At 45.0% G+C, this 15755-nt stretch overlaps 1 protein-coding gene across 2 annotated transcripts in view; it reads right to left on the bottom strand.

The window, feature by feature from the left end:
- Positions 1 to 15755, bottom strand: part of HMCN1 (hemicentin 1) — a 293317-nt gene that overhangs the window by 48935 nt on the left and 228627 nt on the right. For both annotated transcript variants that reach the window (XM_029080708.1, XM_029080710.1), the window contains exons 67-76: positions 15257 to 15354; positions 14401 to 14679; positions 13779 to 13975; positions 11209 to 11290; positions 9875 to 10011; positions 7456 to 7597; positions 5812 to 5956; positions 4534 to 4661; positions 1055 to 1211; positions 5 to 126 (exon numbers count right to left, since the gene is read on the bottom strand). In XM_029080708.1, the coding sequence (XP_028936541.1) occupies positions 5 to 126; positions 1055 to 1211; positions 4534 to 4661; positions 5812 to 5956; positions 7456 to 7597; positions 9875 to 10011; positions 11209 to 11290; positions 13779 to 13975; positions 14401 to 14679; positions 15257 to 15354 (1487 nt within the window). The remainder of the gene's footprint in view (positions 1 to 4; positions 127 to 1054; positions 1212 to 4533; positions 4662 to 5811; positions 5957 to 7455; positions 7598 to 9874; positions 10012 to 11208; positions 11291 to 13778; positions 13976 to 14400; positions 14680 to 15256; positions 15355 to 15755) is intronic.

The raw sequence follows: 15755 nt of genomic DNA, 5'->3' as shown, positions 1-15755 counted from the left end.
GTACCTTGAACAAGGAGATGCACCGTTCTCCGATCCTCTCCAGCATCATTCGAAACGAAGCATTCGTAGGCCGCGGTGTCGTCCACGGAGGGAGAAATAATCACGAGAGACCCTGAAGATAAAATTCTAGAAGAGATATTGGAAGTCAGGGAGAGGTGTTACCAGTGTGTCAGCCGTTTTCTAGACCAGCGATATCCACTGAGTGCTTACTACGTGCAGAACATTGCACAACACGCTTGGGAGAGTACAACGGAGTTGGCGGACTTGATTCCGGCTCTCGAGGAGCTTACACTCTATGGGGGAGCCGGACGTTAAAATAGGTTTCAGATAAGGGAAGCGGCTGAGTATGAGAACACGCACACAAATGCTGTGGGCGTGAGGAAAAGGTGACCATCAGATCAAGGCCTCTCTTCACTGTGCTCTGCACCCAATAAGCATTTAATAAACACCACTGATTGATTACTCCCGGAATGTCTGCGTGTTCAGAAGCAACAGCTTGCAAAATGGTGAGAGGATTTTAGAACGCGTGAGGTTGAAGGTTGGCATGGAGAGTCTTTGTTTTTCTCTTAGATGCTCAGAGTTCAACCTCTAAGAGCCACAAGCACCTACCAGAACAGCGTGCACCGTGAACGTTGGGAATTCTCAATAACATTCATCTGTGTTGCTAATGATAAACAAATGGCCTTAGTCAGTACGGTCCTCTGCTCAGATCTCAACCGTTAGATCTGTCGAGGCAGCTCGTAAAATGATGTAGGGGGTTAGAATTTCAAACACCACAGGTGGATTTTTCTAATGGGGTTTAATATACGACGCGGACAAATAAGTGTCGAATTTCATATGTTAAGTTGAAAGAGGAATCATTGCTTCCAGAAGTAGAGAGAGATTCTTCCCTCACCGTACAATGCGCTTTATGCATACTTTTCCAGCCGCTCCTTGGTACTTTTTCTACGCATTTCTTAGTTTGAAGTAACCATGGACATCGCCTCATTGTTGGCTTTTTCCAGATTTTCTTCGAAAAGGCAAAAACCAGGTTTCAAGTTGAACTACTCCTTACCTGTAGAGGTTCTGGTTCTGATCCAGATTAAGATGGCGGCCATTCTTCTTCCAGGTGATTGTAGGTTTGGGGATTCCAGTGGCCTCACAGGCCAGAGTGGCTTGAACATTCACTGTTATTGTTTTATTGGTCGGTCCAGGAGCAATAGATGGAGGAACTAGAAACGTGTGTCAATAAACAGGAAGAGATCGATTTAATAAGCCATGTGAAAACACACCGCTGTAGCTTCACTAAGCGTCCGATATAGTTGATTACTTAATGATGGTATTTGTTAAGTCCTTACTGTGTGCCAAGCACTGGGTAGATTCAAGGTAATCAGGTTGTCCCACATGGGGCTCAGTCTTCATCTCCATTTTACAGATGAGGTAACTAAGGCACAGAGAAGTTGAGCGATTTTCCAAAGCCACACAGCTAAGTGGTGGGATCGGGATTAGAACCCACAACCTCTGACTCCCAGGCCCGTGCTCTTTCCACTGCCACACACCAGGTCCCCTTCCCTCAAAAGAGGGAGAAGGGGGGACTAATACATTCACTGTAGCATTAGCATTTGAAAGTATTGAAAGAATTTAACAGGGCTGATGGCTCAACATCGTCAGAACTGTCAGAAAACCCCGACAATGTTTTTAATTCGATTCAGCATCCACTAAGGCCCAGGCCAAAGCAGACTGTAGTCACTGCATGTGTATGTGTGTATACATTTAGACACATCTCTTACTACCAACTGTGCTGTACTGTACTCTCCCAAGCACTTAGTACAGTGCTCTGTACTCAATCAGCCCTCAATCAATGCCATCGATTATAGTACTCGTCCCGAATCTGACACCAGGCACAGTCGCACAGCTATTTCTTCCAGTACCGCGTCATTGCTGTTTCCAGCCAGATCGTGTTCTTGGAAACACGTGTTGTCATTACGGCCTCTCCAAAATGTGGAGGGAAAACACACGTCGTGATAGATTGCGGGTGTCAGCGCTTAGAACAGTGCTTGGCACACAGTGAGCGCTTAACAAAGGCCATCATCATCATCATTATTAATATTAATAGTATTATTATTAGAAAACACCAGTAGAGAGGCAGAAAGTACCCTCTAGCGGCCGTACACACGAATGCGGGTGAACGACAGGTTAAAAGCGGAGCGGGTTGCTCAGTGCTATCAAATCGATCGTATTTATTGAGCGCTCACTGTTTGCGGAACACTCTGCTACGCACTTGGGAGAGTACAATATAACAGAGTCGGTAGATACGTTCCCCGACCACAGCTAGCTTACAGTCAATATCAGCTAATTACCAAAAAATAAGTGAGGGAATAGATAATAGAGTCTGCATTCATTTGTTGTAGACAATTCTTTGCGGATGTACACGGCGGCAACCTAGGAGAACTGATATTTAAGGTTAGGATCGTTTGAGCGGTTAAAAGAATACAACTTGGAGAAAGACAACGTGGTTAGTACTCCACACCAGGAATGCTGTGGTTGCATCTTAGGGTGGACGTGTATGATCTGGACAGGGGGTTGGGGGCAGGGAGGGAGGGAAAGAGAGAGGGAGGGAGAGAGAGAGCGTGCAAGCACCAGAAAAAAAAAACCCAAGATGATCAGGGGAATAAGGAAGTACATTTGCGAGGATGCACAATTAATTAAGACTCTTCAGTCTAGGACTCTTCAGTCAGTAGGACATATTATTAATTAACTGGGGTATCTGTTAAATTTCACTACGTGCCAAGCACTGCTCTAAGTGCTGAGGTACAATGTGATACGATCGGACAAATTTTCTAACCCAAATGGGGCTCACGGTCTAATCGGGAGGGAAAACAGCTGTCTATTCCCCATTTTACAGATGAGAACACTGAGGTCAGAGGAGCTAAATGACTCGCCCAAGGTCACACAGCCGGCAAGCGGTCATGCTGGGATTAGGCCCTAGGCCCTGACTCCGAGGGGCTTGCTTCTTCCACTAGGCCACACCGCTTCTCTAGCGATTAAAGTCTACAAAATCAGAGTGTGTGAGAACAACACAGAATTGTTCCGCAAATCCTATACCAATAAAAGGAGACGGTTTGGTAGCTGTGAGTTCAAATTAAGCCACAGCAGAGAGTCACACAGCAAAGGAGGATATAGAACATTGGTTACTAGAGGAAGTTCTACGGTCAGAAGAGTGTCAGTAGGTTCTCGGATAAATTCAGGGCGAGTGATCCGTATTGGATGAGAGAGGGAGTTGAGGAAAAGAGGGAAAATTAGGGATGCTAGATGATGTCTTTGCTCTCTGAGTCATCATCTCCTTGAAGCAAATGTTCTAATAGTCACCCCCTTTCTAATTGCTCTGTGAAGGACTGACCTGTTTTCTGCTATCTCCCAACATCCCCCGCTAAATCACGTCATTTCAGATTTTTCTTCCGTCCCAGCTGAGCTAATGCTGGCTTCTCCTGCCGCCGTGGATAACCCAGAATAGGAGGAAATGTCCATCGGTAATAATGATGGCGTTTGTTGAGCACTTACTATGTGCCAGGCACGGCTCTAAGCGCTGGAAGATACAAGCTAATCAAGTTGGACACAGTCCCGGTCCCACAGAGGGCTCACAGTCTTCACCCCCATTTTATAAACGAAGGAACTGAGGCACAGTGAAGTTAAGTGACTTGCCCGAGGTCTCACTGCAGACAAGTGGCAGAGTCAGGATTAGAACCCGTGACCTGCCTCCCAGACCCATGCTCTCTCCATTACAGCTGCATAATGAGCTGCCTTATAGTAGATTCCCCCTTGTATTTGGAAGTACGGTCAAATTTGTTTCATCTGCCTTACTGTAATTGAATTGCTTTAACGACGCCTTTACTTTCGCAGGAAATACGGATTTACACCCCTAGCATCTGTCTCTAACCAGATGTGAGCTCCCTGTGGGACAGGGAGTCTGTCCAACCAGAATAGCTTGCATCTATCCCAGCCGTGCCGGGTACAGAGTAAGCGCTTAACAGATAAGCTATCTGTTAAGCCGGGGAAGCAGCGTGGCTCAGTGGAAAGAGCCTGGGCTTCGGAGTCAGAGGTCATGGGTTCGACTCCCGGCTCTGCCGCTTGTCAGCTGGGTGACCGTGGGCAAGTCACTTCACTTCTCTGGGCCTCAGTTCCCTCATCTGTAAAACGGGGATTAACTGTGAGCCTCACGTGGGACGACCCGATGACCCTGTATCTCCCCCAGCGCTTAGAACAGTGCTGTGCACATGGTAAGCGCTTAACAAATACCAACATTATTAAATACCATTGAAAAAAATGTGTGAGGTTGGGAGGAGCCCACTGGCTCTTCATAAGAACAGTGTTTTACACACAGTAAGCCCTCAATAAATACGTCTGAATGAATGAAAATGTGACTTGCGTTCTCACACAATTGTGGCTGTCAAAAGGATGGCACGAAAATTTCAGGAACTAATGGAGAGCTTACTTAACCCTAAAAGATTCTCGACCGCGGGTTAGGCGCTCCGCCGTTTGTCAGGGGACACTTACCGTGGACCCGTAAATCCATCCTCTTGCGTTCGGTCCCGGCCGCGTTGGTTGCCATGCACAGATACCGGCCCGTGTCAGTGATGTGTGCCGAGTCAATGTGCAGGAATCCCTTCTCAGAGATGGAATATCTAAAGCAAAAACCATAAAGCGCAGTGCTGGTTTGGGCCAAGAATTAAATCTGGCTCGTGGGGGGTTGGTTGGAGACACACATTGGCTCTTCGTTTCCTTGACCCTGAACACAGGAAACTCAAGTAGAAAGAGCAGTAAGCTCACGTGGGCAGGGAATGTGTCTGCTTATTGTTGTACTGTCCTCTCCCAGGCGCCTATTACAGTGCTCTGCACACAGTAAGCACTCAAATCCGTTCGAATGAATGACTGAATTGGTCAAGCTTCTCCTATACCCTGCCCTGGTTATGGTCATTTGCAGCAAAGAATGGGGATGAATAAACTGAATGGCAGCTGGGGTTGGTATGATGAACTCCTAGAGCTAGAGTTCATGTAGATGCAGTGGCAATTTGTCTTTAAACACTCAATTTAGCATTCCCTTGGCCTCGGTTACCCTGCCTTCAATCGCCCCTCTGCTATCCTATAATGGGGGAGAGTCTTTCAAATATAATGGTCGGAAAAAAATTGCACTGGGAGATGATTCCGGAATTTCCATTTCCAGATCTCCTCTGCCATTTCACTCTCCTCCAGAATCACTACAGGGATGATAATAAAAACAATAATAATAATAAAAAAATACTTGTTAAGCACTTACTATATGCAAAGCACTGTTCTAAGTGCTGGGGTAGATACAAGTTAATCAGGTTGGACACAGTCCCAGTCCTGCATGGGCCTAAGTAGGGGGGTGCTTAGGATTTAATCCCCATTTTAAAAGATGAGGTAGCTGAGATACGGAGAAGAAGTTAGGTGACTTGCCCAAGGTCACACAGCAGACAGGTGGCAAAGCGGAAATTACGACCCAGGTCCTCCGACTCCCGGGTCTGGGGTCTTCCGCCTAGGCCACGCTGCTTTCGGAGGCCACTGATCAGACCTCCGCAGATCCAGTGCGCGTTGAGATCGATCCCCTTCAGGGGGAGGGTTTGTGCTTACTCTGGAAGCTCCCGGGGCCACAACATCTAAAGCCAATGTCTCAATTCGTCCCGGGGTACGTGGCGCTGCCTTACGTGAGTGCTTTCGTTAGTGTGGTTGGCCTCTGATTGGAAGCAGTCAGAGATACCTGGGTTTTTAAAATACCGTAGACGACTAAAGAGGTTTGGTCAGCCACATCATTACCTGGCGTTATCCCCAGCAATAACAGTTCCATCCTTTCTCCAGGTAATTCTTGGGGTCGGGACACCTTCCACAACACACTCCAGTACAGCTGACTCATTTACGTGAACCGCCAGACTCTGAGGACCACCTTTTATAGTCGGAGCAACTGAACACAACACAAGAGAGGCAGGGGCAAAAACAGTGACCGGATCGATTTGAAATCTTGTAAAATAACGTCAAGCCTACCGGCTTGGAGTCGGTCTTGGGTTTTTGTCAACAGCTGATTTAGATTAAGACCAAGAGAACCCGTTATTAAGTACTACATTCAAGGGTGTGTTTCCAGGACTTCGCAAGCCAGAATGTGGGAAGGTGAAACTTTAACGTCTCTGATATCGTGCGTGAAAACTGGCTCACTCGAGTGAGGTTTCAAGAACTACACGCTTTGGTCTGATGTAAATTAAAGATGATATTCGGTATTTCTGTTTGGCTAAATAATTGTCCAGCAATGTTAACGCTGGCAGCAATTCTTCCCTAAATCAAAAACAGAAAGTGGGATGACTGAATGAAATGCACATCTGTGATTAATATAACCTTCGCTGGTTTATTTGCTTTATTACAGTGAGTTCATCTGGGAAAAAGAAACCGGAGTCTTCATTTTGGTATTAGGCATGTAAGCTGAGTCAGATAACCGCTGGTATAGTAACACACCTTCCCTTGAATGTTCTTACCAACTCTAAGTGTGTCTGTTGGGTCTGCACCCTTCCACATTGGCCTGGGATTTTCTCTACAATTTCGGAGAAACCGAGTCCTCTGATCGCGAAGCTCCGTCCGGCAGTGGGTTTATAGCTTGCGTCACCTTACTCCCACCTGGCAGCCGTGAGTCATTATCCAAACAATACAGACTTTCAGACGACTTTAGAGAGGACCCTCACTACCTGGAGATGTCACGCGATGGCCCCGATCCCAGATCCCCATCCCACACATTTCCGGCAGAGGGAACATCTGCAGAAATGTTCCCCAAATGATAACTCTACTTGACGCTGGGTCATCCCTTAGATGACCTGGGTTTTTCAGCGATTTAACAAGATCAACTTGAACTCTCTCGTTAATATAAAATAATAATAACGTTGGCATTTGTTAAGCGCTTACTATGTGCAGAGCACTGTTCTAAGCGCTGGGGGAGATACAGGGTCATCAGGTTGTCCCACGTGAGGCTCACATTTTACAGATGAGGGAACTGAGGCACAGAGAAGTGAAGTGACTTGCCCACAGTCACACAGCTGACAAGTGGCAGAGCCGGGAGTCGAACTCATGACTTCTGACTCCCAAGCCCGTGCTCTTTCCACTGAGCCACGCTGCTTCTCTAATATACGTGTGTGTTTGTGTGAAGTAGGGATATAGTTATGCATTAAAGAGCTAGGTTTCAGTTGATTTCATTGCTGAGCACGCATTTGATAAATACAGTAGAGAAGTCTAATGTCTGTAGAGGTTTGGCATCTCAAATCATCCCCTTTTATGTCAGGTAAAATAGCTACAATTAGAGTACACCCAAAAATCCCACATCCCCCTCCCCGCACCACCCCAACCCAATCCTGATCCCTCCGAATTCTCCCAGACATACTTGGCCAGAGTTTAAAGCACAGAGAAGCAGTTACTCTTCCTTACCGTGAACGGCTAGAACAAATTCTCTGGTAGTCCTTCCTACAATGTTACTCGCCACACAGGTATATTTTGCTGCGTCTCCCAGCTCGGCATTATTGATCTGCAAATATCGGCCGCCAGATAGGATACGGACTCGGGCAGTTCCCTAAATTCAACGGGCAGAAATCAGTGTTTCAAAATCCGCCACGCTGGGCCCACCCCATCTCCCTGTCCAACCATCAGGACGTGCGTTGCTAATCAGCAGAGGGCGGACGTAACAATTTTGAACATTGTGAAAGAATTTTGATAATTAGGAAATATGCCCAGGGCAGAGAGGAGACTTCTCACAGGCAAGATTTCCCTACCACCACTGTTCTTCGAGGCATGTTCTAAATTAAGAATTTAGTTTTTTTTAAAAGAAATCCGCTTTTTAAAAGCCATCAAATTTATTTTCCTCCTGCTTATGAAAAAGATGCGCCCTTGGATTTGTACCCTTTATTCATCCTACCTCAGCCCCACAGCTCTTATGAACAAATCTGTACTTTATTTTAATGTCTGTGTCCCAGACTGTAAGTTACTTGGGGGCAAGGAATCTGTCTACCATCTCTACTCTATATTAGTACAGTATTCCGCACGGAGTAAATGCTCAATAAACGTGACCGATTTCTCGATTGATTACTGATCCACAAAACAGTTGAAAACAATATTACATTAGTAGATGAAAAAAATTAATCAGTGATATTTATTGAGCACCTATAGAATCCAGAAGACTGTAGTGTTTCCAAGAGCATCGTAAGAGATAGTAGACATGATCCCTTTCCTGAAGTGGCTTGCAAAAATACGGTATTAGTCCTTCAGGTTATAGTTTAAGTAATGAAAATTTTTATTTGACCATAACATTTCTCTTAGATCTGCTTCTTTAAGCTGAGGCTATTTTTCCGATGAACAGAATGCTTTGATTCAAATATTCTTATTACTTATCTCATGCCTTCCGACTCCCTTCTCCGGGATAGCTACAATATTATCGTTCCCATTTAAAGATGGGAAAATGAAGGTTGTCACTTGTCCACCGTGAAACCGCAAATCAGAGGCGGAACCAGAATGAGAACCCAGGCCGGCCTGAGATCTCTCAGTCCGGTGCTCTTTCCACTAGGCAACACTGCCGTCAAGCAAACCACCACTGGAAACTCTCAGAATAACTTCCAAAGTGTAGACACTTGCTCTCAAAACCAATCAAAACTAATGAAGGTGCCTCGAAGGGGATACCAAACTATGCAAAATGCCTCCAGGAGTGACACGATGAGATGTTGCTAATCATCATTGGGGAGAATTGGGACTGAAAGATTCACAGATCTTTTTTTTGTGGATCAGCTACGAGACGGGCAAAGAGCTAGATTCATTATCAATTTTATTCCCTCCATGAGGGTATTAACCTGAAACTGGTAGCCTGCTGAACTGAACACAGACTCCTGAGGATATCTAATGAAAATGGAACCACTTTTCAATCCAACTAGCTGAGCAAGGGGCAATCTACAAGTGGCCCCCACAGATTATAAGTAGTACGGGTTCCAGATGATCTACCCTGGGAAGTCTTGCCCAAGAATGGTTCATTTGTTCTTTAGGGTCTCCGGATATTTCCAGATACCACCCCCACCTCCAGGTAAAGAAGTGGAGGACTTTGTTTTGGATTTGCGTTTTTTTATGGTATTTCCCAAGCGCTGAGTGTCAGGCGCCGAACTGAGCAATGTACAATGTCTGTACATTGCTGAGCAATGTACTGTACTGAGGAATGGGCTCACTGAGTTTATTGGGACTAAGTGGACCACACTGGACACAGTCCTCGCCCCACATGGGGCTCACAGTATTAATTCAGTGGAAAGAGCACAGGTTTGGGGGTCAGAGGTCATGGGTTCAAATCCCGGCTCAGCCGCTTGTCAGCTGTGTGACTTTGGGCAAGTCGCTTCACTTCTCTGTGCCTCAGTTACCTCATCTGTAAAATGGGGATTAAGACTGCGCGCCCCACGTAGGACAACCTGATCACCTTGTATCCTTTCCAGCGCTTAGAACGGTGCTTTGCATATAGTAAGCGCTTAACAAATGCCATGATTATTAATCCTCATTTTACAGATGAGGTAACTTGGGCCCAGAGAAGTGACTTGCCCTAGGTCACTTAGCAGACAAGTGGCAGAGCTGGGATTAGGACCCAGATCTTTCTGACTCCCAGGTGGGACCCACATCTTAGGGCATCTTAGGGCCCCCCCAAAATGAAGCTGGTGGACAGGCGTTGCATGTCCATCCGTACAGAACACTTGTACCTTGGTTCCACTACTGAGCAAAACCCCAGTCGAGGGAGTTCCAAAAATTATAATGAATATATAAGCGGCTGGATATCGCTTACTATTTTAGCATCTGGGTTCCCCTAACGCTAAACTGGGAAATTTACCTGTAGTAAGTCACCATTCTTAAGCCAAGCAATTGTAGGAGGGGGCACAGCATCTGACTTGCACTCCAAAATAGCTTGTCTGTTTTGCAACACTGTGACGTCCTGAGGTTCACTCGTTCCAGCGATATTAGGGGGCACTGGGTTTAAAGAGAAACACAAGAGAAAGCTCTAGAGAAGGAAGGACTGTGGAAGCATACACAAAAGCATTTTCCATATGTCCACCCGATACCTGCTCCAGACCAAAGTCAGGAATCAAAAATTACAGTTTTATTCGTAGGGCTGGGGTCCATATTACTGAACCAAAATCTTGAAAGTCCGATGAACGTTTAGTAGCCACAAGGGTAGCGCGTGGTAAACAGAAACGTTCCTTAATATCTTTCTCCTAAATCCTATCAGAGCTCTTCAAACTGAGGAACTGTCTTTGTATAGGAATGTTACATAATGAATTAACTTCACAAACTATCTCCGATATTCCTTCGGCGATTAAATGAAAAATTTACGTTTAAGTGATTGACCCATGAACAGTTAACCCCGTTATGACATGCCTCCTTTACTGATATCACTATCAAATTTTAACCCCAGTATTGCGGCACGTTACAGTGTTAACTGTAAAGTCGACCTTCTATCGACTGACTCGACAGGATGGTGAAAGCCCATTTCCATTTATTGTCTAATGACAGCAATTTGAAAAGTCTTGAACTTACATAACAGACAAAAAGCCTAACTCCAGATCTTTCACTATTGGTCACAGTAATGGTTTCATTATTTCCAATCCCCTAAATGATCATGCATTTACTTTTGTGGTCCATCACTTAGCCAGAAGCCTCCTCCCACCTCTCTCTCATCCCATATTTGTTTTCTACTGTTAGCGGGGCAGGAGAGGGAGTAAAAGGGAATAGGCTGGGAAGGAATGACCTAGATCCGTCCAGATGCCATCCAATTGGCAGATGGCTAATTTCAGCTCCGTGCCCCCTTTCCTTCCAGGTAACCACGATTGCCACTGTAATTCCAAGGGGGGACGAAATATCTCCAGCCTTCCTGATCACACCTGAAACACACTGGTGGTTTCAGGACATAGTTGAGAAAGTGCTCGTGGTGCCAACGTCAACAGACATCTTCCGTGAAATAACTAACTGTCAGTCCCATCCATCTCCGCTCTCTCTCACTTGCTACCCCATTTCTAATCTAGAAAATGCTAAGAAGGCACTGGATTGATAAAATACGTAGTGCCTACGTGCATACGAAAAACGTGATGTAGAACTGATTTAAACTGTCAAGATTAAGTCTTCGTTAAAATTTCCAGAGGTTACCGCAGGACTTTGACCCACACTTACCATGTACTTTTACTAAATATTCCTTATCATCGTCTCCGGCCAGACTGGATGCCAAGCATGTATACCGTCCTGTATCTTCCACCTACGAAACCCGAATGATTTCATCACAGAAAAGTGTCAGAAGTAGTTGAAGGAGGCACTGGTCCTTTACGATTCCAGGTGAAAGACAGAGACTGGGTTTTGGCTGATAAATCAAAGTGCAGAAGTCTGGACCAAATGCCCCCAAAAGAAATATGATCTGATAACGGGCATGTGATTCTCAAAGGTATTTTTTTTTTACAGTACTTGTTAAGCGCTTACCATGTGCTAGGCACTATACTAAACACTGGGGCATACACCAGCTAATCAGGTTGGAGCCAGTCCAGTCCCACATGGAGCTCACAGTCTTAACCCCCATTTTACAGATGAGGTAACCGAGGCAGAGAGAAGTTAAGTGACTGGCCCAAAGTCACCCAGCAGACAGGTAATGGAACTAGAATTAGAACTCAGGTCCCTCTGACTTCCAGGCTCATGCTCTACTCACTAGACCATGCTGTTTCTCACTTCATTTACTAATGCTTTGGATGAGCTCAATGAATCTCAGAATCATTTTTCATTTTAGCTAACAAATGCTGTCCTATAGCACTACAAACACAGTATCAAACAGTCAGAAAAACAGATGTTTTAACTTCTCTGGGCCTCAGTTAACTCATCTGTAAAATGGGGATTAACTGTGAGCCTCACATGGGACAACCTGATTAGCCTGTATCTACCCCAGTGCTTAGAACAGTGCTCAGCACATAGTAAGAGCTTAACAAATACCAACATCATCATGTTTTTGAGAAGTACCCAACCTGTCAGTCCATAGTTTAACACGTAATTTTATAAAATCCTCTGGCCTACTGATAGACAAAACTGCAATGCAATTACAAAATAACATGTAGATTAAAAGCAATAAAGTACACTATATACTATTCTTTGTGGTACCATAATGTGGAGGTCCAAGGTACTCCATTAGAAACTGTGTTCTTTTAATAAATTATGGGTTGAAGAAGACAAATGGGGTGGACATATTTTTTGGCAGGAATTTCTCTGGAGAAAAGTATAGGGTTTCTATGTCCCAATCTGCACTGTGCCAAGGTAAATTGGCTGCCAAACTGTACAGGTGTCCCGGGTTCAAAAATGACTGTTTTTAAGTTCTTAATATTGAACTGAAACAGAGTACTAGTGACCAACTCACCTAACACCAATCAGCTAGTGTCTGAGATGTCATTAAAGGCATTAAGACACTTGGATTTGGTAAAACGTGGAATGTTCAAAAAAGGTTGGTTTCATGGAATGTGGAATGGGTAGATGATATGTACTGAGATTTGCAAATAGCCCTTTGTCCAAAAAAGGAACAAGTGTTGTTGGGTGAGCTCTTTGAGGGCAGGGATTGCCCCTCTCCTAACCTTAAAGTCCTTTCCCAGGTGCCTAGTGCTTGACTCGGAGGAAGTGCTCAACAAATACTACCGAAGGATGAAGTAGTTTTTACGGCCAGAGCAGGAGTCCCTGGGACACATACATTTCCAGTGCTTTTTATCCAAAATCAAACAAGGAAGCGTCGTTAGAGGCAATGGGGCCTCCTCTTTCTTTTAGAACGTTCTTTAAAGATGGGCTTCCTGGATTAACTCATCTAGAGGGCCGGAGAAGCAGCACAGTTTAGCTGGTAGGGTACGGGCCTGGGAGTCAGAAGGACCTGGGTTCTAATCCCGGCCCCACCTCTTGTCTGCTGTGTGACCTTGGGTAAGTCACTTAACCTCTCTGGGCCTCAGTTACCTCACCGGGAAAATGGGGGTTAAGAGTGTGAGCCCCATGTGGGACATGGACTGTGCCAACTTGATTAGCTTGTGTCTACCCCAAGCCTGGCACGTAATAAGTGCTTAACAGATACCACTTAAAAAAAAAAAGACTGACTGACACAAAGTCCTTCCCGGGCCTATGATTTTGCCATGTGCTACCAATGAGAGTAGAGGCGTAACCATTTCAACTCAGCTCCTCTCAAAGCTGTATGGTGCTTGATACAGTGCCTGGCACATAATAAGCGCTTAACAAATGCAATTTTTATTATTATTACTAAATCAAATTTGCCCGTCCTGACCGTTTACAAGCTTCCTGATTCTTTGGGAGTCACGTTACCACCTTCAGGCTCCACTCATCACATAGAAATTGAAATCCACCACAGGGCTGAGGGGGTAACATGCATGTATTCCCTGGGACGATCCACCCATATCTTTACTGCTTTCTGCCTTTGCTGCTTACCCGTTCTGCAGTCACATCATTTCAGGTGGATTTCAACCAGCCAGTCTCAAAACCAGATTGATTTTGTAATATGGATTGAAATATAAGCCTCGATGTGTTTAGGGACAATTTGCTTCTAATCGCTCAATCAGTGATACTTATTGAGCACTTACTATGTGCAGAGCACTGTACTAAGAGATTGGGAGCACACGACAGAATTGGCAGACACGTTCCCTGCCCCAGACCTGCCAAAACATGTGTTCCGAGACGCTTTCCTCATTACGCAAGGGTAAACACGCTGCCCCAATTACCTGAGCATTAGATACTCGAAGCACCTCTCCGTCTCCCAGAACCTGGACATCGTCCACCCGTGGCAGGGGCCGCCCATCTTTCATCCAGGTAATTTTGGGATCTGGGATTCCAGAAGAAATGCAAGAGAGCTCTAGGAGGTTGTTCACAACTACAGATATCTCTTCAGGCTGATCAGATCCATTGATACGAGGTGGCTCTGAGTAAGGATAAAATTTGGGTGTCAGGCATTACTACTTCTCAGCCAAAATCCCAATCCCTGCAAAACTATAGATTATGCTATTTTACTAATTGGCCAAAAAAAAAAAAAATCAGGACTGTGGGGCCTGGACTTGAGAAGTAGAAACGAGGAGTGTATTGGCACACGAGAAACAGTGAGGTAAGAGGGATGGGAGGAATAAAAGGACAGGAAGCGGGAGACAAATAAATGCAGAGACGGGTAATCAGAGGAAGAAACAGACAGAGATGCAAACAAGAGTTCAAAGGCAAAGGAGGAGAACACCAAGCCAAGAATTCCAGGAGAGTAAAGGAATGAGGATATAAAGAAAGGAAGAGAATACAATTCCTGTCTAAACTAGCCTAGATCTGATACACCTGCCCATTATTAGTATATTGTAAACTTACCCAGCACCTTCAGAGCAAAGTGTTTGCTGACTTCTCCGGCCTCATTGATGGCAGTACAAGTATATCTGCCAGAATCTTCTGTGTCTGCCTGGGCCACCCGAAGGACCATCCCTTCATTACTGATCGCCAGATGGGCCCCCAGTTCTAGAGGCTGCCCATCTTTCAGCCAAGACATGATGGGAGAGGGGGTTCCGTCAGCAAAGCACTCCATAGATGCTGGGCTGCCTTTGACTACGGTCACTTCCTCCATTCCGCCTGCGTTATCCATGTTGGGAGGTACTTCGGGGAAAAGGAAAACACGGGAATGAGATCATCGACCTAAATATTTTAGAACTTGAGACTAACAACATGCACAACTTACTACAGTTTTAAAGCATTTTCAGGATATTTTAAACACAGAGCTTGAAATGTACTAAGTGTTGGAAGTGTAAAAATAAGGGCTATGTGGCAAAAAACTGTTTTCTCTAGCAACTTTACTAATAAACACGTTTTCTCTATAAATGGATATGTGGAGAATGAACACTTCAGCACCCAGGATCGTGATTCGCTATCTTTTTGATACTTTGTGATAATATCTACTATATTCTTTCTATTCCTTTGCGTGGAGTTAAGCAACCAGTGTGATTGATTCTACTTCGGTTTCAGGTGCTTGCAAGAATTATGAAGTTTCATGTACATAGACACACTGCTAATATCTTCTTCATTCTACTGTTGACCACAACAAAGGACACTCAACAAATTACGTGCGTCAGTGTTAGGAAAGGAGGAGTTCCAGGATAAATCGAGGCAGACTGTATCTAAATTAGAAATGAACAAACATTTCCCATCCATTGGTCGCTCACACAAGGAGACTTACCAAACACATGAAGATTGAAATTTTTGTTGTCCACTCCAGCTCGGTTTGAGGCCACACAAGTGTAGACGCCGACATCAGACACCTGAACTCTCACAATTCTGAAAAATATCACACAGTTACAGAAATCAAATGGAGCCTGAATTTCAAAAATTCAGCTGGAAAATTCCAAGCGCTATCTTAGCACCACTTGGCTAGTTAGAGAGGACTCCTCTTGCCCACCAGGGAATCATGGAGTTCTATGAGGGCCACAGCCCTTAGGAGACTAACTTTCCTTTGGAGGATTGGGATATGGTTGAAAAAAAAAGGAAATCAACACTTAGGCTTTACAATTTGCCTATAGCAAAGCTGCCTTTGAGACAACTCTCATTCTAACGCTTTCCACTGCGTTTGCTAACTTTGACCCAGTCATTTCGATGATGCCTCTCTCTCCAAAGCCCTCTTGGGAGCTTATCCTTTCTCAAAGTGAAGTTTACCCTTTATTACATGTACGCTTCCCCAT

This window comes from Ornithorhynchus anatinus, chromosome 16, assembly GCF_004115215.2.
Source record: "Ornithorhynchus anatinus isolate Pmale09 chromosome 16, mOrnAna1.pri.v4, whole genome shotgun sequence".
In the NCBI taxonomy this organism is placed as follows: Eukaryota; Metazoa; Chordata; class Mammalia; order Monotremata; family Ornithorhynchidae; genus Ornithorhynchus; species Ornithorhynchus anatinus.
Note: the sequence above shows the minus strand (reverse complement) of the source record. Positions and strands in the feature narration are given on the sequence as shown.